We start from the raw sequence: 24091 nt of genomic DNA, 5'->3' as shown, positions 1-24091 counted from the left end.
CATCTGTTTTTTCACATAAAGGCTTTAATACTCAATACTGTCATACTAATTGCACCGCAAATGATAGATCACTGGAGAAGCACATGCTTCTTACAGGCTGTGTGGCGTGTACAGTAAATAGGATTGGTTAAGATGGCATAGCAGATGGACACAGGCTTATTTGAGTGCATGTGACGTGGAGTAGACACAGGAACCCGTGTGAACGGTGTTGGGACACCTGAGGATAAGAGGCCATTCTGTATAGATGGACAATTCTCAATGACCACAAGACAAGTAGAAGCCAATACTTTAATCTTTATTATTAATCTTGTTCTCTTTTTAAATAAATTTCTTTGTAAAATCTCAAAACGAAACACTGAACAGGAGTGTTAAAGCCTGTCTTAATTTAAAACGATACACGAAACATATAAACACACGGTAACTCTTTTCTGTGTCTTGTAAACAACCCCCCACCACTCCACAGTTTGATAAGATTTGGCATGTCCTTTTTTCAATACATATGCCTTCAGCTCTTTGTCATTAAAATTAAAATGTTTATTATTGCAGTTCGGACAATAAAAAAAGACAGTCTGCAAAAATAATATTAAAATGAGAAAATAAAACTAAGCATTAGTGCCAATGTTCTTGAACACACAGTCAGCAGTATACCAATGCACTCAAAACAGATTTATAGACCTTCTGTAAGCAGCCTCGCACACTAATCATGACAGGCAGTAACATGCACACTACATTATCCTCACATTCACACACAGGGGTTTATCACTTGGTCTCATTCATACACACTGAGTATTCCACACACAGTATCCCACTCTGAGAAATGCAATGTTGCCTCATACTGCCAGAGTTTCAACAATTATCATAGTAACAGTAACAAACGTGATTGAGAGAAAACAGTAGGAGGTCAGCATTTGAAAGGAACAATTACATTTCAGTATTCCACTGTTCAAAATAAAAACCTTACAAAACAGACACTAACATACACAATAAGACACAGTTCTGTCATCAATCAGAGCAGTGTGTTTGCACGTGTTTTGATTCAGTCTCCATAAGGTACATGAATGGAAACTGCAGGTTGTCCTGCATCACGTAGTTTTCCTATATGACGCGAGTAATGCTGTTACAGTGCCCATCTGTCCGAAGGCTAGTTTGTATTTGGTGTGTGCATGTGTATGTAAGTCTGTCATCAAATCACCTACTAAGCACAATGCAATCCAGCCAGTCTCTCAGACCGACAGACTTTAATTTCAGGTTCAAGTCTAGCAGTTGTAGTCTTCATCTGTGGAAAAAGGCCTTAAACATCTAACAGTCCCTGCATATGTTTATAGAATAGCTTAAGTCTGGCCATGAGAATGTGTGTAAGCATGTCTCACATTTCTGCGTGTGTGTTTACGTGGTTATATTTAGTCATTTATATGTATTTGTGTTTCCCAGTGTATGTCGTGTGTCTAAATATATTCTTATGTGAAGGTGTGTCAGATGGAGTCAGCCCCTCCTCCCAGCAGGTCACCAGGCAACAGGGCAGCTGGGCTGCCCATTTGGTGCCTGTCCTCCATTTGGGGTGCACCCCACAAGCTGCTGCTGGAGTAACCTGGAGTCACACCACCCCAGAGCCCAGACCTCCCTCCCTCTACCCGTCCCACCCCACCCCCTACCCCTTTCCCAGCCCCGTTGGCACTCCACTGAGCAAAAATACCAAGCCCAGGACCTTGGGCTGAGGTGGCCTCTGGAGAGCTGCCCGTTCCATCCAAACTCTGCCAGCCGGAAGGCCCCACACTACCCAGAACCACTCCTCCCCCGCTGTTCCCACCCAAATTGTTTCCTGCTCCTATTGCTGCTCGTTCACTCCCCGGGGAGCCCCCTCTGTTGCCCACCGCTGTGCGCGTTCCTGACGAGCCCTGGGCTGCCCCTGCCACTGGGCTGGCCCCCTCCGCTCCTCCAACCTGGGAATGTGCAAAATAGCGAGCCACTTCCTCCTCACTCACAAATTCCGCTAGGATTGTGGTGTTTCCCAGAACACACCTGGAGAAAACAAAATAGGGCAGTGTCCTTTAGTAAAACAGGTGAAGTAGTAGAACATTTACTAACTGAATGGTCATCAGGCTCTGATTCAGCATTATAATCTGAATGCTGAATGCTCAAGATTGCAATGATTAATATATTTTTTGCAATGATATAAATCAAGCAATAACTGATTTTTAAAACATGCTGCATGGAGCTAACATTAGGTCAAATTTGTAAATCTTTCATTACAGGCATTTAGCATTACACTAGTCAGCAGCCCAGTGTTTGTTGGTGTGTAGAGGAGTAGTAGCCTACATGTGCAGTGCACCCTGAGCCTTGGCTGCTTCCTGACGTGTGCTGTAGCGAATCAGGGCGCTGCCCTGGGTCAGGCCGAGGTGAAAGGTCAGCAGGGGGCCATGCTGCATACAGATAGTCCGTAGTGTGGAACCATCGATCTGTAGGGGAACAGAAAACTTAGTGGGATACCAGTGTGTCTGTGGTGGGCAAGTGTGAGACTGTTTAATTCTACTGCCTGACCTTTTACATTCTCCCATTCTGTTTTTCCCTTAGCAGCCCTTTCATGCCAATGCCATTCATGCAATCCTTAATTGATTAAATGGATCAGCCAACTTCACAATCCAATTACACTTTGGTCACGCATGACACTGGGTCATTTGATAGAATATTGGTGCTCCCTGCTCATTGGTGCTAGTGCTAACATCTTTATCAATTCTCTGTCTGTACCTGAGGGGTGAGGTTGCTGAGCAGTAGCCAGCAGCTGCCTCTGGAGGCCACACCATCACTCCACGCTGAGCCTACGGAAGAGAGAAAGAGGGTAGTCTTCCAATCTTTTTTGTCTGTTGTAAAGCCAGTATATAATAAATATCTTACTACAATGAGTTCTGAAAACCCAACAGCTATACATTATTTTGTATCAAGTTGGCCAGGAAACAGTTAAAATCGCTACAGGGTTGATCCAGATATACAGTGCCTTGCGAAAGTATTCGGCCCCCTTGAACTTTGCGACCTTTTGCCACATTTCAGGCTTCAAACATAAAGATATAAAACTGTATTTTTTTGTGAAGAATCAACAACAAGTGGGACACAATCATGAAGTGGAACGACATTTATTGGATATTTCAAACAAATCAAAAAATGAAAAATTGGGCGTGTAAAATTATTCAGCCCCTTTACTTTCAGTGCAGCAAACTCTCTCCAGAAGTTCAGTGAGGATCTCTGAATGATCCAATGTTGACCTAAATGACTAATGATAAATACAATCCACCTGTGTGTAATCAAGTCTCCGTATAAATGCACCTGCACTGTGAGAGTCTCAGAGGTCCGTTAAAAGCGCAGAGAGCATCATGAAGAACAAGGAACACACCAGGCAGGTCCGAGATACTGTTGTGAAGAAGTTTAAAGCCGGATTTGGATACAAAAAGATTTCCCAAGCTTTAAACATCCCAAGGAGCACTGTGCAAGCGATAATATTGAAATGGAAGGAGTATCAGACCACTGCAAATCTACCAAGACCTGGCCGTCCCTCTAAAATGTCAGCTCATACAATGAGAAGACTGATCAGAGATGCAGCCAAGAGGCCCATGATCACTCTGGATGAACTGCAGAGATCTACAGCTGAGGTGGGAGACTCTGTCCATAGGACAACAATCAGTCGTATATTGCACAAATCTGGCCTTTATGGAAGTGGCAAGAAGAAAGCCATTTCTTAAAGATATCCATAAAAAGTGTTGTTTAAAGTTTGCCACAAGCCACCTGGGAGACACACCAAACATGTGGAAGAAGGTGCTCTGGTCAGATGAAACCAAAATTGAACTTTTTGGCGACAATGCAAAACGTTACGTTTGGCGTAAAAGCAACACAGCTGAACACACCATCCCCACTGTCAAACATGGTGGTGGCAGCATCATGGTTTGGGCCTGCTTTTCTTCAGCAGGGACAGGGAAGATGGTTAAAATTGATGGGAAGATGGATGGAGCCAAATACAGGACCATTCTGGAAGAGAACCTGATGGAGTCTGCAAAAGACCTGAGACTGGGACGGAGATTTGTCTTCCAACAAGACAATGATCCAAAACATAAAGCAAAATCTACAATGGAATGATTCAAAAATAAACATATCCAGGTGTTAGAATGGCCAAGTCAAAGTCCAGACCTGAATCCAATCGAGAATCTGTGGAAAGAACTGAAAACTGCTGTTCACAAATGCTCTCCATCCAACCTCACTGAGCTCGAGCTGTTTTGCAAGGAGGAACGGGAAAAAATGTCAGTCTCTCGATGTGCAAAACTGATAGAGACATACCCCAAGCGACTTACAGCTGTAATCGCAGCAAAAGGTGGCGCTACAAAGTATTAACTTAAGGGGGCTGAATAATTTTGCACGCCCAATTTTTCAGTTTTTGATTTGTTAAAAAAGTTTGAAATATCCAATAAATGTCGTTCCACTTCATGATTGTGTCCCACTTGTTGATTCTTCAAAAAAATAGTTTTATATCTTTATGTTTGAAGCCTGAAATGTGGCAAAAGGTCGCAAAGTTCAAGGGGGCCGAATACTTTCGCAAGGCACTGTATATTACCTGTCCCAAATCTTGAATCCTGACTGCCCCCGCCCTCTCCCCAGCCCCTGGCCAAACGCGGGGCTCCGCTGCTCCATGGGGAAGTCGAGGCCTGTTTCTGACTGGTCAGTCCAGGAGGGGGGCGTGGCAGCTGGGAACTGACGTGACTGGTCTTCCACGGCTTATTGTGTCCGATGGGCTCTGGGGGCCAGCTGGGTTTGTACTCCGAGTACTTTGCTGAAGAAACAAGCACGACCAAGGGAAACATAACTAATTTCAATATATCATCAATTTACAGAGCTTTGGTTAGCAGCTCATGCTGTCAAATATGAGACTTTAAAGTTGTTCATATATTAGAGAATGTCACCTGTGCTGTGTGCATTGCCAAGGGGGCTGTCTGAGGCACTGTAGGGCCAGGCACCTGGTGAAGGCAGCAAGGTGTTGAGGGAGGGGTTTGGCCCTGCAACAGAGAGATAGGATGTGTCAAGAAATCCTGCAATACAACATATGTTGTGCCGAGGGCTGTGGCAAGTCATGAAACTGTCAGTTGGTGACTTACAATCAAGTAACTGTCACAGTAATTGATCGTAAATTAACAAACACATTTGGTATCTCCTGGCTTCCACACAGCCTACAAGCCACTGCTGTGCACGTTTCTGATGAGCCCTGGGCCGCCCCTGGGTTGGCCCCATCCGCACCTCTAACCTGGGAATGTGCAAAATAGCAAGCCACTTCCTCCTCGCTCACCACCAGGATTGTGGTGTTCCCCAGAACACAAGGGAAACATAGCTAATTTCAATAAATTATCAATTTACACAGCTTTAGTTAGCAGCTCAGTCTCAACTATTGGACTGGATCTTAAAGTTGTTCATATTAGAGAATGCCCCTGTGCTGTTGCATCCCCAGTTGTGGGATGCAATAGATCCCAAATTAATACAACCACCAGTATAAACTTTTATTTACGCAATGTGGCTGACGCAACAGATCAGAACATTAAGGCTATTTCTTCACATTATAAGCAGAGCAATGAGCACAGCTATAAGCGCAAATGTTCCATTAGTAGAAAACACCATTATCAAAAGTAAGTGAATGCAAATATGCATGTAATGAATGCTTTGATTATAAAAAAAGGTGCATTTTCAGGGTGAAAATTATCCCCAAAATTGAAAACGCACTCACTGCTCATGTATGCTATTAAGGCTCTACACCCTTAAAACTGATTGTGCTTAAACTTTAAGAAGTTATTTGGCCACTTTAGTTGCTAATATTGCCACAAAGGTTGCACATTTTTGAGAATATATGCAAATGAATATTAATAGCATTTAAATGTGTTTTTTTGCATTGGATACATTTACCATATGGTGACAAACTTTTTACCTTATAAGTAGACAATTGCAAATTATTAAATACTTCCAATAGAACAAATATTTGTTATGAGTTGAAGTTTAATTCAATGAATTGTGATGTTCTCACTGAACAAAAAAAAAGGAATATTGAATGATACATCGCATCTCCCAAAAACATTTTCAACATATCTGTAAAATGATAGTCTAGAAACTAAAGCATTGGTTGTCTTCCTCTCAGGCTTCCATGTCTTCTCCCTGAACATCCTCAATGTCCACCTCTTGAACATCAGACTCTGAGGCCTCATCTTCACTGTTACTTTCCAACCCTGTTGAGGATGGCTCATAGTTAGGCTCAAAAAGCCTCAAATTTGCCCGGATATAACCACCAAATTTTCAACCCTTGTATTGGTCAGCCTGTTGCGTGCTTTGGTGTGTGTTCCCAAACAAGGACCAGTTGCGCTCTGAGGCGGCTGATGTTGGTGGGATTTGGAGGATAATGGAGGCAACATGGGAAAGCGCCTCAGATCCACAAAGTCCCTTCCACCAGGTGGCTGATGAGATATGTTGGCACGACTGCCATATTGCATCTCCATCCCAAAGCCCTTGCTTGGAAGTGTACTTCACCAGACTGCCAAGAACCTTGCCCTCATCCAGGCCAAGGTGCCGAGACACAGTGATGACACCATAGGCCTTGTTGATCTCTGCACCAGACAGGATGCTCTTGCCAAGCATACTTGGGGTCCAACATGTACGCTGCAGCATGTATGGGCTTCTGGCAGAAGTCTTCACACTTTTTGATGTATTTCAAAACTGCAGTTTCCTCTGCTTGGAGAAACAGTGAAGCAATACAGATTTCTTCTCATACATCTGCAAGCAGAGTCTGAACATCAGACAGGATGGCAATGTCTCCCTCAATCCGTGCAATGGTTAATGCTATAGGTTTCAGGAGTTTCAGGCTGCTTACCACTCTCTCCCAAAATACATCATCCAGGAGGATCCTCTTGATGGGGCTGTCTGTATCGGCAGCCTGTGACATGGATGTTTCTTGGAGACTCCTTCCCCTCCAGGAGACTATCAAACATGATGACAACACCACCCCAATGTGTATTGCTGGGCAGCTTCAATGTGGTGCTCTTATTCTTCTCACTTCGCTTGGTGAGGTAGATTGCTGCAATAACTTGATGACTCTTCACATACCTAACCATTTCCTTGGCTTTCTTGTAGAGTGTATCATTGTTTTCAGTGCCATGATGTCCTTGAGGATCAGATTCAATGCATGAGCAGCACAGCCAGTGGGTGTGATATGAGGGTAGGACTCCTCCACTTTAGACCAAGCAGCCTTCATGTTCGCAGCATTGTCTGTCACCAGTGCAAAGACCTTCTGTTGTCTAAGGTTTGATGACTGCCTTCAGCTCATCTGCAATGTAGAGACCGGTGTGTCTGCTGTCCCTTGTGTCTGTGCTCTTGTAGAATACTGGTTGAGAGGTGGAGATGTAGTTAATTATTCCTTGCCCACGAACATTCAACCACCCATCAGAGATGATTACAATACAGTCTGCTTTCTCTATGATTTGCTTGACCTTCACTTGAACTCTGCATCCAGAAAATTAGTAGATAAAGCATGTCTGGTTGGAGGGGTGTATGCTGGGCGAAGAACATTCAGAAACATCTGCCAATACACATTTCCTGTGAGCATCAGAGGTGAACCAGTTGCATACACAGCTCGAGCAAGACATTGATCAGCATTTCTCTGACTACATTCCTACATTGAGTCAAAAAAAGTCTGATTCCAGGAGGACCATGAGCCGTTGCTATCGATAAGGTGTCTGATTCATCATTTTCACCTCGACTAGAAGTTGTCAGAGGTTGCTTGTTGTGAGCGCTGAGGGAACTTTATGCACTTGGCCAGATGATTCTGCATCTTTGTTGTATTCTTCACATATGATTTGGCACAATACTTGCAAATGTACACAGCTTTTCCTTCTACATTAGCTGCAGTGAAATGTCTCCACACATCAGATAGTGCCTGTGGCATTTTCCTGTAAAGATTAGGGGGATATGTAAAAAAAAAAAAAAAAAAAAATACAATTCCATGTACAGATAAATAGTTAAGCAGTTAGATTAAACAACTCCTTCCTAAGATAAATGTTTTAAAATGAAATATGTATGGAAACAGGTGGATTAACACTCCTCAGTTAGCAGGCTCATGCAAACTAAAACCCACATGGTATCAAAAAACTAACTAGCAGAAATTGTTAAGTTAGAAATGATTTAAACATTTTGCTGTAGGCTCCTAATTACTAGTTAACAAAAAAATAATGTCATACAATATATTCACCCCACCCAGTGTTGTAATCAAAACTTACCAGAAAGCATGTAGTCCTTGGCTCAGACAATGTAGTAGTGTGGGCTCAACAGCATCTCATTAGTGTGCAAGATCTTGAGAATCAGCTGTACATGTGATGGAAGAGTGTGCATGCAGAGGATTGCAATTCCATTGAATTGGGGATAGTTTAACCAAAATATGCCACAAGACCTAGAATTGCCTTATATGTATCCTACAAAAAAAAGGTTCACTGTTTAAGCTATGAATTTAAGCAAAATGCCCCAAATTCCAGGGCTCAACTTCCCATGGAAAATTTCCAGACATTTACCGACCCTTTGCAACCCTAATTGTCACCCATCAGACTAAATATATATGTGAAATTTGTTTTGATTTAATACGGACCATTGTCGTGCACCTGTACCAAAACAGGGGCAGCAGGATTTTAAAAAATGTAATCTTTGCACTTAAATAGTGAATGGAGGATGCTTTTCCCACCAGGCAGTCGACTGCCTTTGTGACCACCAGTGTGATAGTAATACGGTCCCTGCAACAGCCCAAGGTGTGCAAATAGGTTTAATCTTATCCAATACTTACACAGAAGCAGTGATTAAACAGTGAGTACCTGTGTTGTCTCGCAGTAACTGGTGGTCAGAGTCACTGAGGCTGGAGGGTCCATGGGAGCCCAGAACACTGCCAGGGGTCATGTAAGGGTCAGACTCCGGGTCAGCACTCTGGATGCCTTTCCAGGGCACTCCAGGCTGGAACTCTGTCACCACAGAAACCACAGGGAAGACTACTGAGCTTGGCAATATTGACATTTATTAGAACTGCAATGTTTCATACGTCCATTTCAAAATTGTGCATTAGGGGTACTGAAAGCAACTTACCTGGGGGCCAGCTGGATGTCCCAGCCATGCCCATCTTGCTTCCAGGGGTACGGTGCCAGTTGTCAGAAGGGCCCTGAGGGGGCATTCCCAAATCATCAACCCCGAGCAACTCATACTGTGAATATGGGGAGCCCTCTCGAACTTTCATGGCCATGGGTAAAGGACCTGCAATAGCACACAAAACAAAAACAGAAATACAAATAATTTGTCCGTTTGACATGGCATTTCCTTTTATGGCTTTATATTGGTATGATTATTCGTGTCATTTGCTAGATATTGGACTTTAATGACTCACCATTCTTGTGATGGGCTGTATCTGGGGGAGAAGGGGCCGGAGAGTGACCTTCCATCATCCATTTGAAGCGGGACTGCTGCCCTCCTCCATCCTTCACCCCCCCCACCATGGAGCCCAGCTCCAGCCCAGACAGGTTGCCTCCGGGAGCAAGCCCTGAGATACCGGGGGAAAAAATTATCATATGATTCATTCAATGCAGTCATGAGCAAAGATGATGGCTGTGTTGGTAAAACTTGGGCCAGTGTAATCCCCCTGAAATCAAACATCACGGAATAGCTGCTAGGGGATTTAAATGAAAGACTTGGGTCACGGCAACAGTGATATACGAGCTACGGTTTACACAAATTAGTTGGATATGATTCAGTAATGGTTTGCCTTTGAAATCATACTGAGTAGACTGCTCTAAACTGACAAATTGGACTAAGATGTGTTAGAGAGACCAAACCTAAGCAACTTACCAGAGTACATCCCCTGAGTTTTGGCATGAAGATCTGACAAGGGGCCACCCATACCAGGGTGGGGCATCGAGTCTGCCATCGGCTGTTTTGGTGCCCCTCCAAGAGATGGGGACAGTTTGGAGCTCCCACTGCCTCCGCCCACCACTCCCTGTTGTTGCTGTCTCTGTTGTTGCAGAATAGCCATGATTCTAGCCAGCTATGAAGACATGGGGTAAGAGAAAAGATTGAAAACTATGTACATAAACAAAACATTGCATCAAGAGACGAAAGACAAGCTGGCTAGAAACCTACTACATACTGAAAGTGTAGCACAACTATTGAATCTAATATTTAAATTAGTCCGAACTGCTATATGTATAGTGATAAGGCACTACACTACTATGGGACGTTCAGTACCTGCTGTGGATCAGGCTGCTGGCGTATAGGCTGGGGCAACTTCCTCTGGTTCTGCAGGAGCTGCTGCTGCTGTTGCTGCTGCAGAAGAAGCTGACAAGCCTGGGGGAGTATGGAGTTGACAGGCACAAAGTAGTTTTACTATTCTATTCCACTGATAGAGCCAGTGTAGTAGCAGTTTTACAGTGGCAATTACTTGATATCCAATCAGTAGAAGATTATTTGAATTACTGAGCAAATTTGAAAATTGTGATAAATGGTTCAGACGGCCTGAACCACAACATCGAGGCGGAGACGATACTTACCAGGTGGAACTGCTGCACATGGGGGTAAATGTTACTAAGCACGGCAAGTTGCTGTGGGGAGAGCTGAGGTGGGAACACCCCTCCGACACCAACTCCTCCAACACTGCTGCCAGGAGAGGGTATCTGCTTTAGCATCGGGCCCGGCACCTGTGAGGTGAAATAAAATAAAAATGAAGCATCACCATGTGTATTAGGACTGTGGATGCTGGAGAAAGAAAAATGCTCTTAGATAAAGAACGTAAAGCTTTGTTAGATAACCTGGCCAATATTCCAAAATGGTAATCTAAAGACAAGATGGAAAATATATTGTTATTGAATGTTAGAGCACCTGCTCATACCCCACGTGGAGCAACTTTCTAAATAAAAACATTACAACACAGGCAACGTACCTGCGCAGACAAGAATTGATGAGGGACTTGTCCGCGTAACCCTTGGGAGGGGTTCATGGGATGCATCCCAGGCTGGTGCATTCCCCGAGACGGAGGCATCCCACCGCTGCCACCAAATAAACCATGACCACCCATCTGGAACGATGGATATATAGAAGAGTAGTTAAATATGAAATGATAAAAAGTTAAAGTGAGAGCTGCTAAAAGGAAAAAATCAATAAAGTAAGTTGACAAAAAAAAGCTAGTTGATGTTAGCTGGCTAGCTAATGATAGGGTCAACATATCTATCCTCCTCCACCTAGGCCAATCGACAGATCACGCAAACTTTGCTAAGCATAGCTTCAAGGACACCTTGAACCCTTTGACAGGAGTATGACTCACTTACCTTGTCACTGTAAGGCCCCATGTCTCCAGGCCCCATGTCTTTGGAACTGGGCATACGGTAGCCTCCGCCACCTCTTCCTCCTCTCCGCATTTCACCGCTGTAGTCGTTCATCCCTCTCTTATCTCCTTCCAACTTTTTATCAAGACTCAAGTCTTCGCCCTATTAAAAATAAGACACTTGAGTTTTTACTCAAGGTAACAGTGTGATCAAAGACTTAGTAACTTAGTTGTCACGATCTGGTTAACCATCACTATAAAGACTTATGTTTCAGCATTTTTTAAACATTTACTAACTTAAAGATATCTTCAGAACTACCCATTTCTCAACATCTTGAGAATTGATGCTACTTAGCTAGTTCCAGTTGGGTAACGTTAGCTACTAGCCATGCTAGCATGTAATTACATTCCAATTCATAGTGAGATACTATGTGCATCCACAAATAATAAACTATATAAATTAATGCAAAAAACTGCAACGCCTCTATTCCTGTGTGTTTGGTGGAGTATGGGAACCGGGTGCACATCTACTGTATGCGGTGCTCATTTCACCCCGGAGGACTTCGATGGCTTAGTATAACCAGTGGAAGGCAGGATTCATAATGAAACCAGGTGTTGTGCCGAGCGTTATTTGTGAAGACTGCAAGCTCTATTTCAGGGTTCCCCAACTGGTGGCCTTATTTGGGTCAAGTTGTGTGCAAAAACAATTATAATAATCTATATAAAAATTAAAACAAATGGTATGGTTCATTGGACATAAGACTGTAAAAACAGCAATAAATCAGATCCAAGTGAGTTTTATTTTGGAAATCTGTTCCAACTATTCCCAAGCATAATAAAGAGACAATCGTATAAAAATGTAAGCACGGTTTTAAATTATTATGTTGTAGTCAAATATATCTGTTGTTTGGGCTTGCCGTGGATCATTTGCAGACTACGAATGATTTGTAATTATGTTCCGGTCCCCCAGATCGTCCACTCACAAAAAAAAAAAAAAATGTAATAGTCCTGCTAAATCCAGTTGACGATCCCTGCTCGATTTCCAACTGGTACATCGAGTGTCAGCAGTGATGAGAAACCATGTAAATTCAATGTGGATTTACTAAATGCATGCTCTTCAACCGATTGCTGCCTGCACCTGCCCGCCCGTCCAGCATCACTAGTCTGGATGGTTCTGACCTAGAATATGTGGACAACTACAAATACCTAGGTGTCTGGTTAGACTGTAAACTCTCCTTCCAAACCCACATTAAGCATATCCAATCCAAAATTAAATCTAGAATCAGCTTGCTACTTCGCAATAAAGCATCCTTCACTCATGCTGCCAAACATACCCTCGTAAAACTGACCATCCTACCGGTCCTCGACTTCAGCGATGTAATTTACAAAATTGCCTCCAACACTCAAATTGGATGCAGTCTATCACAGTGCCATCCGTTTTGTCACCAAAGCCCCATATACTACCTGTTAACTCGAAATGACAAGGTTCCAGTTTAACAAAGTTTACTATACCATATATACCCACTACAAGGTTGCCATTCCACTCAAGGCTAGGTCCATCAACAACCAAACTTCCCACGCAGGCGCACTCTTGACAGAGTGATAGCCCAGTAATAACAGAAATATAGGGAAACTTAAAACATGAACTTAACACTACCCACCACTGCGACCTAAACACTCTCGTTGGCTGGCCCTCGCTTCATATTCGTCGCCAAACCCATTAGCTCCAGGTCATCTACATGTCTTTGCTAAGTAAAACACCGCCTTATCTCAGTTCACTGGTTACCATAGCAGCACCCACCCGCAGCACACGCTCCAGCAGGTATATTTCACTGGTCACCCACCAAGCCAATTCCTTCTTTCGGCGACCTTTCCTTCCAGTTCTCTGCTGCCAATGACTGGAACGTACAGCAAAAATCGCTGAAGCTGGAGACTCATATCTCCCACACTAACTTTAAGCACCAGCTGTCAGAGCAGCTCACAGATCACTGCACCTGTAAATAGCCCATCCAACTAACTCATCCCCATACTGTATTTATTAATTTAGCTCCTTTACACCCCAGTATCTCTACTTGCACAGTCATCTTCTGCACATCTATCACTCCGGTGTTTAATTGCTATATTGCAAGTTCAAATCCCCGAGCTGACAAGGTACAAAATCTGTCGTTCTGCCCCTGAACAGGCAGACCCACTGTTCCTAGGCCGTCATTGAAAATAAGAATTCGCTCTTAACTGACTTGCCTAGTTAAATAAAGGTAAAATAAATAAAATAGAAAATAGCGTAATTACCTCGCCACTATGGCCCATTTTATTGCCTTAACTCCCTTCTCTTACCTCATTTGCACACACTGTATAAATACAGTTTATTGACTGCATGTTTGTTTATTCCACGTGTAACTCTGTTGTATGTGTCGAACTGCTTTGCTTTATCTTGGCCAGGTCGCAGTTGTAAATGAAAACTTCGTTAAATACCTGGTTTAAATGTTTATTTATTTTTTAATTAAATTCACCTTTAACTCACTATTGGATTAGCATGCAGACTATCCCTCTGAAGTCCTCTCCTTGGCTCTTTGACTTTGGTAGCTAACTCAGCCGTCAATTGTTAAGTCTCCCCTCTCTTCACTTTATATCTGCTGTCTTTTGTTTTGTTCTCTGGCTTACTACTTAGCCATGTCGACAGTGGTGATTGGATAGCTAGACTAGTTAGCTGGCAGGCAAAAATAACAAAATTAGCTGGCTTGCTAAGATAACTGGTAACATTATTTGATAACGGGACATTATGTATTTCTAAAACTTTGGTTTACTTTAACATAGCTGTAAGCTAAGTGTTGACAGCAACTGGCTGACTCAAGCAGTGCTAACCAAATGTTCCCTCTAAGCTGCGCGCATGCCGCACAGCTCCCTGGGACTGCCGCGCAGAAATATCAGCCCACAGAGATGCACAAGATATAACTTCACTGCTCTACAAAGTTGAGTGGTCACCAACTGGTCAATCATGATCGACCGGTTGATCGTGTTGGCATTGCTAGTCGATCGCCAAATAAAAACCTAATGATAAAGCATTGTTTTACTATTTTTACCGCTGTTGCCAGTAAGCGAACCAGATTCAGCTGCCCTGTGCGCCAGGTAGGAGAACTGTTGCCATTTTGAACTATTTTATGTGTCTTAAGGCACAATCTCTGCCTTCCCGGTGGGCCCAGAGAGCAAATCAAGTGCACTATAGGTCTACCGTTGGCCAATCAGATGGCTCAGATGACTGTCTGCAGAAACGTAGCAGGCATAAAAGGAAACTACAGCAAAGTTGATACTGAGTTTTCAAAACCATGACGAGACCCAGCGAATACAGCAAAGATATTTTTTTATGAGTGGGTTCAAGTTTAAGTCAGCGCTGTCAACACTTTGTATTCAATACTTTTAAAAGCCATAAAATGAGCATTCTTCCCATTTCCACTCAGTGCTACAACAGGCACTGCACCAGTAATGAATGACCACTGTCCTAGAGTTTTCCTTGTTAACACTATCAATGTTTCCCTTTACTGTGGTAATTGTGATCGAATCAATGAAATATACCAAAACAAGATTTATGTATGCAGAACGCATCGGAGTAGAATACTATTGCATTGACACTCACTAGTCAGCCCATACACTACACAGCCCGGGGCGGCATAAACAAATCAGAGCTGCAGTAGCTCTATTTGCAAATAGACCATTGCCATATATGGGTCTGTGCCATTTACTTTAAACTGGACTGTGTTTACGGCATGAGCAGTCATGAGTAGATGGAGTTGTTTTGAGATCAAAGAGTTGCATGTAGCCAGGTGCACATTTTGTTCATATTTGTTTTATCCTTTATTTAACTAGGCAAGTCAGTTAAGAACAAATGCTTAATTACAATGACGGCCTACTCCGGCCAAACCCCCCTATGGGACTCCCAATCACGGCCGGATGTGATACAGCCTGGATTCAAACCAGGGACTGTAGTGAAGCCTCTTGCACTGAGATTAAGTGCCTTAGACCGCTCGGGAGCTCCTTTGCTAGTTAGTAAGTTATTAGCCCAGTTATAGATAATTTATAGTCAGTAATAGGGGAGTGATTGCTTCCTACAAGAGAACAAAACATGTACATTTCTAGACACCAGAGATGTTTTTGTCTTAAAGGGGTAGTGTTGTATTTTGAGACAGGCTTGAATAAGCTAAGTAGCCAATAGGCAGAGGGCTTGCATTATAGGGAATAGACTGGCTTGCCGGGTCCTCCATATTATGTCACACCCGCAAATGTTTTTCCGACATGACTTCGGCATTCTGATCAGTTCTATGTAATAACTCGAGAAATTGAAAAGTGAGGTAGGTGTAACTTTGTATTGGGACTTTTGATGAGTATTCTAATGCAAATCCATGTCCTTTATTTATGCGACCTATCCTTCAACAGAAAATGCATCGTCACCATCCTTTCTTCCGAGACATAATTAATAGGGCTTACCATGAGTCCCATATTTTGGAATTGTCGTGTCATTGGGTTCATCCAATTGTCTCCACCTCCACCCTTTAGGGAACAAACACACAAACATGCAATGTAGCTAAACATAATCCCTCAATCAGAGAGATGTCTTTCATAGTTCCACAGATTAGGATATAAAAACAAAATTTAGCAAACAGACCCTAATCACAACATACCTTGCTGTTCCCTCTCTTTCCCCCAGGGCCTTGCCCCCAGCCACCAGAGTTGTAGTTGCTGCTGGTCTGTGAGCCTGTGCTGTTCCAAACTCCACCAACGTCCTCCTCCTCATCCCAACTGGAGTGTCGAGAGGCTGGAACTGGGCCCTCTCCTTTGCCCCAGCTCTCTTGCACTGACTTTGAGCCTATGGGACATGCAAAAAGGGATCATGCAATGTCCTAAGGAGTAACAACCAACAACACATTTGCCTTACAATGAAAACTACTTGAAGTGTCTTACCAGAGTTGGATGAGGGGTTTCCCCAACCAGCAGCTTTGCTTGAGTTATCTGGGTCTCCCCAGCCAGATGGTGCAGCAGAAGTTTGACCCCAGGAAGCAGTGCCATTATCCACAGATTGTCCAACAAGGTTGCCACCCCCTCCCCACATACCTGGGCCTGGTAATACAGAGAAGACCATATTAAAGAATCTGCCAGAAATGCACGTTGTTGGCCTTTGAAGGAATAAGTCGGGCATAGCTTACCCATTCCAGGTGCATTGCCAGGGTTTGAGTCACGGTTAGCTGGGATCGCAGGCTGTCTCCTTGGTGGTGGCTGTTGTACAGATGTAGGGGGAACCTGTTGAGTTTGGCCTTGAAGTGTCGGTGGAGGACCAGAGGGGGCATTATTTTTGTCCCACAGGTTCACATTCTTGCTGTTGTAGCAGGTGGGATCTCCCCAAGCTGAAGTGCCATCATCAATCTCCATCTTGCGGCTGATGGACTGAGGGGAGGGCTCCTCCCACCCGCTTGGTTCAGGGGACTCAGCAGGCTCAACAGGGTTCTGAGGGATGGGGTCAGCAGTCCAGCCCGAGCTTTGGTTCTGATTCTGGGTGGGAGGACCTCCTGACCTGCCCAAGCCTCCTGGTGGCTGTTGGGTCTGCGATTGGTGTTGCTGTTGATTTGGGGCTTTCAGTTTTGCATCTTGGCTGTTTGGTATCTGTGCTGAATGTGGCTTCATGCACCAGTCCTGGTGCGGTTTGCCACCCATGTCACCTCCACTTCCCCAACTCCTCTGTGGGCCTCCGTCATCGATGTTACCCCAAAATCCCTTGTCTGTGTTGCCTCCACTTCTGCCCCTACCTTCCCCCCATCCCCCACTGACTGTCTTGGGTTCACGCTGCGCCCAGTTGCCTCCCCCTCTTTGTTCCCATCCACCTCCCTCCCTACCCATCTCTTTCCAACCCCCTGCAGTCCCCTTCTCCTCCTGACCACTTCCCCAGCCACTCCCTCTTCCACCACCCCGTTCTCCGAAATCTCTCCAGTTACTTCCTCCGCCCCCTCTGCGGTCTCTCCCCTCCCGCTCCTCACTGCCCCAGCCTTTGCCATGGCTCTCTGAAGTACCAACGTCGCCCCAGGCTCCACTTGTCTTTCCCTGGCTGCCATTAATATCTTCCACTGGCATCCTGGAGGAAGCAGAATTCCGCATGTTGGATGATGGAGCACAATTTGACTCGTCATCCCAGCCACCCTTTGAAGGTACAGGGCCAGGACCAGTGTTCATAGTAGGCATGTGGGCCCCAGCAGATGGTTCAGTAGTCATTGTGCTGTTGCTTGCGGGGTAAGTAGAAGATCGACCAGTAGAATTAACGGCTTGAGATGGAAATGCAGGGGAACTGCTTCCCTCATTTTGACTGGCTGATCCTGTATCCAGGTCCCAGGCCACATTCTGCTGTACCTGGATCTGCCCCCATCCGGTGTTGGACAGCACCCTAGGATCCAGGTCCGACCGGCTGAGCATGCTCTGTAAGGCCACTTCAGGGTTGGGGGGTGGGTTGCTGGAGCAGTGGCGGGAATGCTCCTGGTGCCGATTGTGACTCCCAGCCCTGGACCCTCCTCCACTAGAGCATGAGGGGCCTCCACTTCCTCTGCCACCTTGACCTGCCCATTCCCCCACAGCACCAACCCCTTTCTGATTGTCCCAAGCTGTTGTCATAGTAGCAAATGTTGGTGAGGCAGAATCCTGGGATATGCCGCCATCACCACCACCTCCACTGCTGCTGCTGCTCTCGCCTCCACCGCTACTTCCTATTGCTGGGTTGCTGGAACCCCTGACACCTGTCGACCCCTGTGTACCGCCCCAATCCTCCTCTGTAGCCCCATCCCATGCTCCCTGAGATACCACTGGGGTATTTGAGCTAACATCACTTCCCCTGACCCATGCCTCATCTCCTGCCAACCCAGCTTTCTCAGCTTGGCTGCCAAAGCCCCACATGTTGGCCTCCTCCCCCTGAGCTGCATCTCCACTTAATCTGTCCCACCCGTCAGTCTTAGAGGCACCTGTGTTGAGGTTAGAGGGGGGAGGCAAGGCTCGCCATGAAGAGGAAGAGGTTGTGGAGGAGGATGACGAAGCAGAGAGATTCCCGCTCCCTCCAACAACCCCACTGTCCACAAGTACTCTGCCTCCTTGATTTGGTCCTTCTCCAAGCTCCGGCCCCAAGCCCCCCCAGTCCCCATGGAGATGTGCTCCATCCCTGGCAGGCATTTCATGGAGTTGGTGCTGATGGCTAGCTTGATTCGCAAAGGAGAGTGGATGAGTATGGGTGGTACTGGCAGAGAAGGATGTTGTGATGGATGAGGGCACAGCTTCAGTGGTAGCTGCACCAACCCCTGTCGTTCCATCCTGCACAAGGGCAGGCCAGGCTGAAGGGTTGGCATTAGGGTTGAAGTTGGCACCAGGAATTCCACTGAGAGGGCTCTCCTGAGCCCCAGGAAGAAAAGAGACTTTGGAATTGTTGAGCACTAGCCCCTCTGTTGCTGCAGCTGCCACTCCAATTCCAGGCTGACTGGAAGAGCCCCACACGACACCAGACAGGACACATTCAGTGAGTGACGAAGGGGAAGAGTGGGGTGGGGAGGGACTATCTGAACTCCCAGCTCCTGCCCTCAGATGCTGTTGGGTGCATTTGTCAGTCCGTGAGGCACTGCTGTTCTTGGGGCCATCCAGCTCTGCTCCCTCAGTACCCACTCTATCCCCACCCACGATGCTGGGCCACTCTTCAAGGTCACTCCCATCCACGATCACCTTCTCCCAGCCCTGAAAAGGGGGCTGGCTGCCAGAGCCCACCCCCCATGTGGAATTTGCATAAGTTGAAGAAGCAGCGACTGAAGATGAGGGTGAAGAGTGGGGGGGTGAAGGAGAAGGTGAACCCAGATTGGGATCTGTAGATAATGAGCAAACATACTTTGTTAACTTGAGGACCGTGTTAAGGTTAAAACAGCATGTTAATTACACTTGGACGAATATTCCTTTTACTGCTAACTTCAGATCCAAACCACATCCTTTCATTTCAATGTTGACCCACCTGTGGATCCAGATGTGGTTGCACTGGGGGCATCTCCCTGTGAAAGAGGGGGTGTGTCTCCCCTACAGCTGCCTCCCCCCAGCAGCATGCAGGACAGTGGTGGCTGGCCCCTCTTCAGAAGCACTTTGTGGTCCTGCTGACAGCGGAATCGTGGGGGCACCTCTCTGGGCATATAGCGCTGAGTTCCGGTGGGGGGCTGTCCGTTGGCCACAGCCGCCCGGTTTGCATTGTTCCCGCCCGTAGGAACAGCGAACCCAGTTGCAGGGCAGGGGGACGATGGTGGAGTGGGGCCAGGGCTGGGAGACACAGAGCCAGGAGTGGCTAGTGACTGCGTGGAGGTGGCCTTGGTTAATTCTGGCACTTAAAGAAAATGAAATGAATGAACGTCAATAAAGTCAAAGCTGGAATGCATCCTAATGCTATGTAACATATAAACTTGACTATTTCCTCCCTCATCCTTATCTTGTTTGATGAATGGAAGGGGTGTTACAGATGTACAGTACCAGTCAAAAGTTTAGAGGGTTTTTCTAGATTTTTACATTGTAGAATAACAGTGAAGACATCAAAACTATGAAATAAACCCATGGAATCACAGATACAAAAATACATTTTATATTTTTACATTTCAGATTCTTCAAAGAAGCCACCCTTTGCGCAAAGCTATCATGGCATTCTCTCAACCAGCTTCATGAGGTAGTGACCTGGAATCAATGAATGAAAAGTTAATTTGTGGAATTTCTTTCCTTCTTAATATATTTGAGCCAATCAGTTGTGTTGTGACACAGAAGATAGCCCTATTTGGTAAAAGACCAAGACCAAAGACCAAGAACAGTTCAAATAAGCAAACAGAAATGAAAGTCCACTGTTACTTTTAGACATGGTCAGTCAATACAGAACACTAAGAACATTTAAGTGCAGTCAAAAACCATCAAGATCTATGATGAAACTGGCTCTCATGAGGACCACCAGAGTTACCTCTGCTGCAGAGAAAAAGTTCAGAGTTAACTGCACCCCAGATTTCAGCCCAAATAGGAGACTGCGTGAAACAGGCCTTCATGTTCGATTTCCTGCAAAGAAACAGGCGCACAATTGGCCCAGCGTTGCCCGGGTTAGGCAGTCATTGTAAATAAGAATTTGTTCAAAACTGACTTGCCCAGTTAACTAAAATAAGATATATAAAAACACTACTGAAGGACACCAATAAGAAGAAAGTTGCTTGGGCCAAGAAACACGAGCAATAGACATTAGACAGGTGGAAATCTGTCCTTTGGTCTGGAGTCCAAATTTGAGATATTTGGTTCTAACCGCCGTGACTTCATGAGACGCAGAGTAGGTGAATGGATGATCTCCACATGCGTGGTTCCCACCATGCAGCATGGAGGTGGTGGTGCTTTGCTGGTGACAGATGTATTTAGAATTCAAGGCACACCACAGCAATACGCCATCCCATCTGGTTTGCGCTTAGAGGGACTCTGTTTTTCAACAGGACAATGACTCAAAACACACCTCCAGGCTGCGTGATTGAGTGCTGCATCAGCTCACCTGGCCTCAAACCAATTGGGATGGGTCGCACAGTGAAGGAAAAGCAGCCAACAAGTGCTCAGCATGTGGGAACTCCTTCAAGACTGTTGGAAAAGCATTTCAGGTGAAGCTGGTTGAGAGAATGTCAAGTGTGCAAAGCTCTGAGGCAAAGGGTGACTACTTTGAAGAATCTAAAATATAAATTATATATTTTGATTTGTTTAACACTGATTGCTACATGATTCCATGAGTTATTTTAGAGTTTTGACATCTTCACTATTATTCTACAATTTACAAAAATAAATAAAAACCCTTGAATGAGTAGGCGTATCTAAACTTTTGACTGGTACTGTATACACAGGACTACAACAACAAAAAACATACCTTTGACCTTTTGTTCAGTCACCTGAAAGTATAGAAGACCGTCAGTGCCATGAAACAGCCCACATATGATTGTAATGAATGTCAAGCGCTAATACCACAAGCAACTATGGAGCGCAGGTCAAGTAACTCATTATTGCCGTCACGACTACAACTAAAACACAGCCGGAACAGTGTGGCTCTGACTTTCAATGGGCCATGAAACTGGATCAAACACCAGACAATTCTGTTTTGAGGAACATACCAGAGCACTCTGAATTATGTAGGGCTAATTTCCTGATGAAAAGTGGTTATTATATACCTTCTGGGAAGCTTCCCTTTTCTTTTTATCCTCTTTCTTCTTTTTCTTGTCTTCCATGAACTGCTGTTCCCTTTCCTGATTCTCTTATCTGGACACATTTAAATGGATGTGGGCATTGATATTGGGCGACAGGCATCAACATCAAGTTACATACAATTGCTGCAACTTGCCTAAAAACGTTTAAGCAAAAGTTTATCAAAAATAACTCTTACACAATTAGTTAAGGTTGTCAGAACTATAGTATTAAGCAGACACAACCTTGGCAATAGTCTGTGGTAGCCACCCTGAATTATTCATTTTCAAGCAAACAATTACAACTCCAAACATGCAACACATGCACACCAACAGAGGAAATTGCTGGTAGAAATATTTAATTGTCACGTAGGTCAAGGCCTAGCGAGCTAGTAGAGATGGCGAGAAGGTGAGTGTGCAGGATAGAGCGAGCTAGTTGGCTAGATGGGTCAGGTATCACGGGGTGGCATTTAGTTTTAGTCCCCCTGTTTGACTCAGCTTTACAAATGCGCTCCAATGAAAACGCTAGTAAGCTGAAAAATGTGGTCTTTTGAGTGCATGTATGGGAAACAAAAACAATGCAAGTTTGCGCTATGGGAGGCATTTTGGCAATTTGGACAAGAGCTTGTCCAAATTGTATAGTGGTAGTCTCGTCTGTAAATACAATTTAAGGACAGCAGTCAAATTAAGCCGCTCAAATTTGTCAGAGGTAAAGAACTAGCTAGCAAGCAATCTAATGTTGGAGTACAAAAAAAAACTATTTATACTGTGTTATGTGGATCTATACGCGGCATTAAATAAAAAACAATTCCCATAATAGTTAACGTTACATTATGCTAGCTAGTGCCACTTAATACAAATCAGCTAGCAGAAGCTTGCCTGGTGGTATCGCGCTGACGTTTGCCAAGGCCTATTCCAGCCTCGAGCTCGAGTACAGAGTAGCCCCAAGCTGGACACCCGGTGGCGTTGGACTTCGAAAAAAACGGACGAAACAGACTCCGCGAGAACAAAGTCACGCAACGACACAAACGTGTGTTAACCTAGCTAGCTAAATTGTTAAAATAGTATTGACACTAACTAGCTGTAAGATAGCCCTTTCGTGCGAGCGACTGACGTCGTTAACTGCCGCTCAAAAGGTAAAGCCTAGTAGGGAACACGACGTACAGCTGCCGGCTTGCTAACCAGCTCCCAAAGCTAAGCTCCATACATAGTTTAAAAATAAATACAAATTTAAAAAAACACCCATACATATCGGCTACACAGATATACTGTTGATTAGCTGAGTATTCCGTGCCTATCAAAATAGTTAATAGCAATGTTAATTGAATTGTGTGTTTCTCAATTACACACACACACACACACACACACACACACACACACACACGTCTGTACAATCAACTGTCGTTTTTGGACTGAAGTGACTGACAAGGCCAAGGAAGCTACGATAAAACTTCAGTGACGTTCTCTGTAGCTAACTTAGCTGACTGACGTTAACTAGCTATCGCTTATAACTTAACATGGATAGAAAAAAAATAGCACACACATTTTACAACATTGTAATGAAAAACCTAACGTTACATCGTGTGAAATAATGTGTTACTCACCTCAGGAATCAAACAAAGTACTTTGTGAAATTCTTGCAGACCTATTTAGCTAAAGCTAGTTTAGCAATCTAACGGTAGTTCAAGGCTAAACCAAATAAGAAATAACATCACCAAAAGGCGAAATGTTAACAATCGAGAAATTCAGTTAACGTATATCCTTTCGTACGAATGTAGTTTTCGCTGTAAACTACACATGTATAACCTCTTGGTGGTTGCAAAGCGCTGTGAGGTCGGTTAGTTTACTATCGGCCATTTTGCTTCTCTGTGCAGCTTGTGTTGTTGACCAGAGGGAGGGGGGCTGGATGGATATCTGCACTCTGCAGCAAGGGGGCGTATTCTCGCCTAAGCGTGACGTCATTTACATCCAATTAGCCAGAGTGTTATCAGAGATGACACTTCTCGAGTTTGGTAGAAAAAGTTGTAAGCCAAAGCAACAGTCCAGGACCATAACTAGACAGTGGAAACTGAACAACCTCTGCCATAACTCAGTGAACTTAGATATTGCAAAACAAAAACTCATCAATGATTTAGTCATTTCTCATCTTTGGTTTACAGTCAGCTCCCGAATGAGATAATAATACGTATAATCAATGCATTCACTCTCTTCTCTTCATCATACATTTTCCAGAACACAAAGTATATACTGTATCATGAGACTGACCTCAAAATACCAGCCTCATTTGACTGCTTATTTATACCCTCTTGTTATGTGACGTTTCCTCGTGTTGTTGCTTTTCTCTTTTGTTGCCTAGTGGCGTCCGCATGCTTCCCAGACGGAACAGTTAGTGCATATATTATGATGACATTTTGTGACGTTTTTGTTTGTTCTGGACCTCGGCATGTTTTTTTTCAGCAGTTCAGGCACACCATTATTTTCTCTCGAGGCAAGCGGAAGTCGGTCGATG

The 24091-nt window shown here is 44.5% G+C and overlaps 1 protein-coding gene across 2 annotated transcripts; it reads right to left on the bottom strand.

Annotated features, from left to right (window-relative positions):
* Window positions 1-274: 274 nt before the first annotated feature.
* Window positions 275-24091, bottom strand: LOC110486429 (trinucleotide repeat-containing gene 6B protein). 2 transcript variants are annotated; one of them, XM_036942433.2, is made up of 21 exons: window positions 23848-24091; window positions 21571-21658; window positions 21273-21294; window positions 19368-19727; window positions 16549-19224; window positions 16307-16462; window positions 16027-16211; window positions 15833-15895; window positions 11358-11516; window positions 10973-11107; window positions 10584-10730; window positions 10282-10380; window positions 9886-10081; window positions 9428-9580; window positions 9133-9297; window positions 8868-9011; window positions 4941-5033; window positions 4595-4810; window positions 2746-2816; window positions 2317-2456; window positions 275-2019 (listed from the first exon to the last, which is right to left on the bottom strand). In XM_036942433.2, the coding sequence occupies exons 2-21, from the start codon at window positions 21625-21627 to the stop codon at window positions 1473-1475; spliced, it is 5784 nt and encodes a 1927-aa protein (XP_036798328.2). In that variant the 5' UTR covers window positions 21628-21658; window positions 23848-24091; the 3' UTR covers window positions 275-1472. The 2 variants fall into 2 exon arrangements, with proteins under 2 accessions (XP_036798328.2, XP_021413703.3); XM_021558028.3 differs by having other exon boundaries at window positions 23187-24083.

Source organism: Oncorhynchus mykiss, chromosome 13, assembly GCF_057628025.1.
Source record: "Oncorhynchus mykiss isolate SJ-2025 chromosome 13, ASM5762802v1, whole genome shotgun sequence".
NCBI lineage: Eukaryota > Metazoa > Chordata > Actinopteri > Salmoniformes > Salmonidae > Oncorhynchus > Oncorhynchus mykiss.
This window is presented reverse-complemented; position numbering and strand designations above follow the sequence as displayed.

Excerpts from the sequence above, each read along its gene's own strand:
- LOC110486429 (XM_036942433.2), bottom strand. The coding sequence starts at position 21,627 with ATGGAAGACAAGAAAAAGAAGAAAGAGGATAAAAAGAAAAGGGAAGCT. Across the intron at positions 16,463-16,548 it reads TGGCAATGCACCTGGAATGG|GCCCAGGTATGTGGGGAGGG; the intron begins GTAAGCTATGCC and ends CTGTATTACCAG. Across the intron at positions 15,896-16,026 it reads GAAAGAGAGGGAACAGCAAG|GGTGGAGGTGGAGACAATTG; the intron begins GTATGTTGTGAT and ends TGTTCCCTAAAG.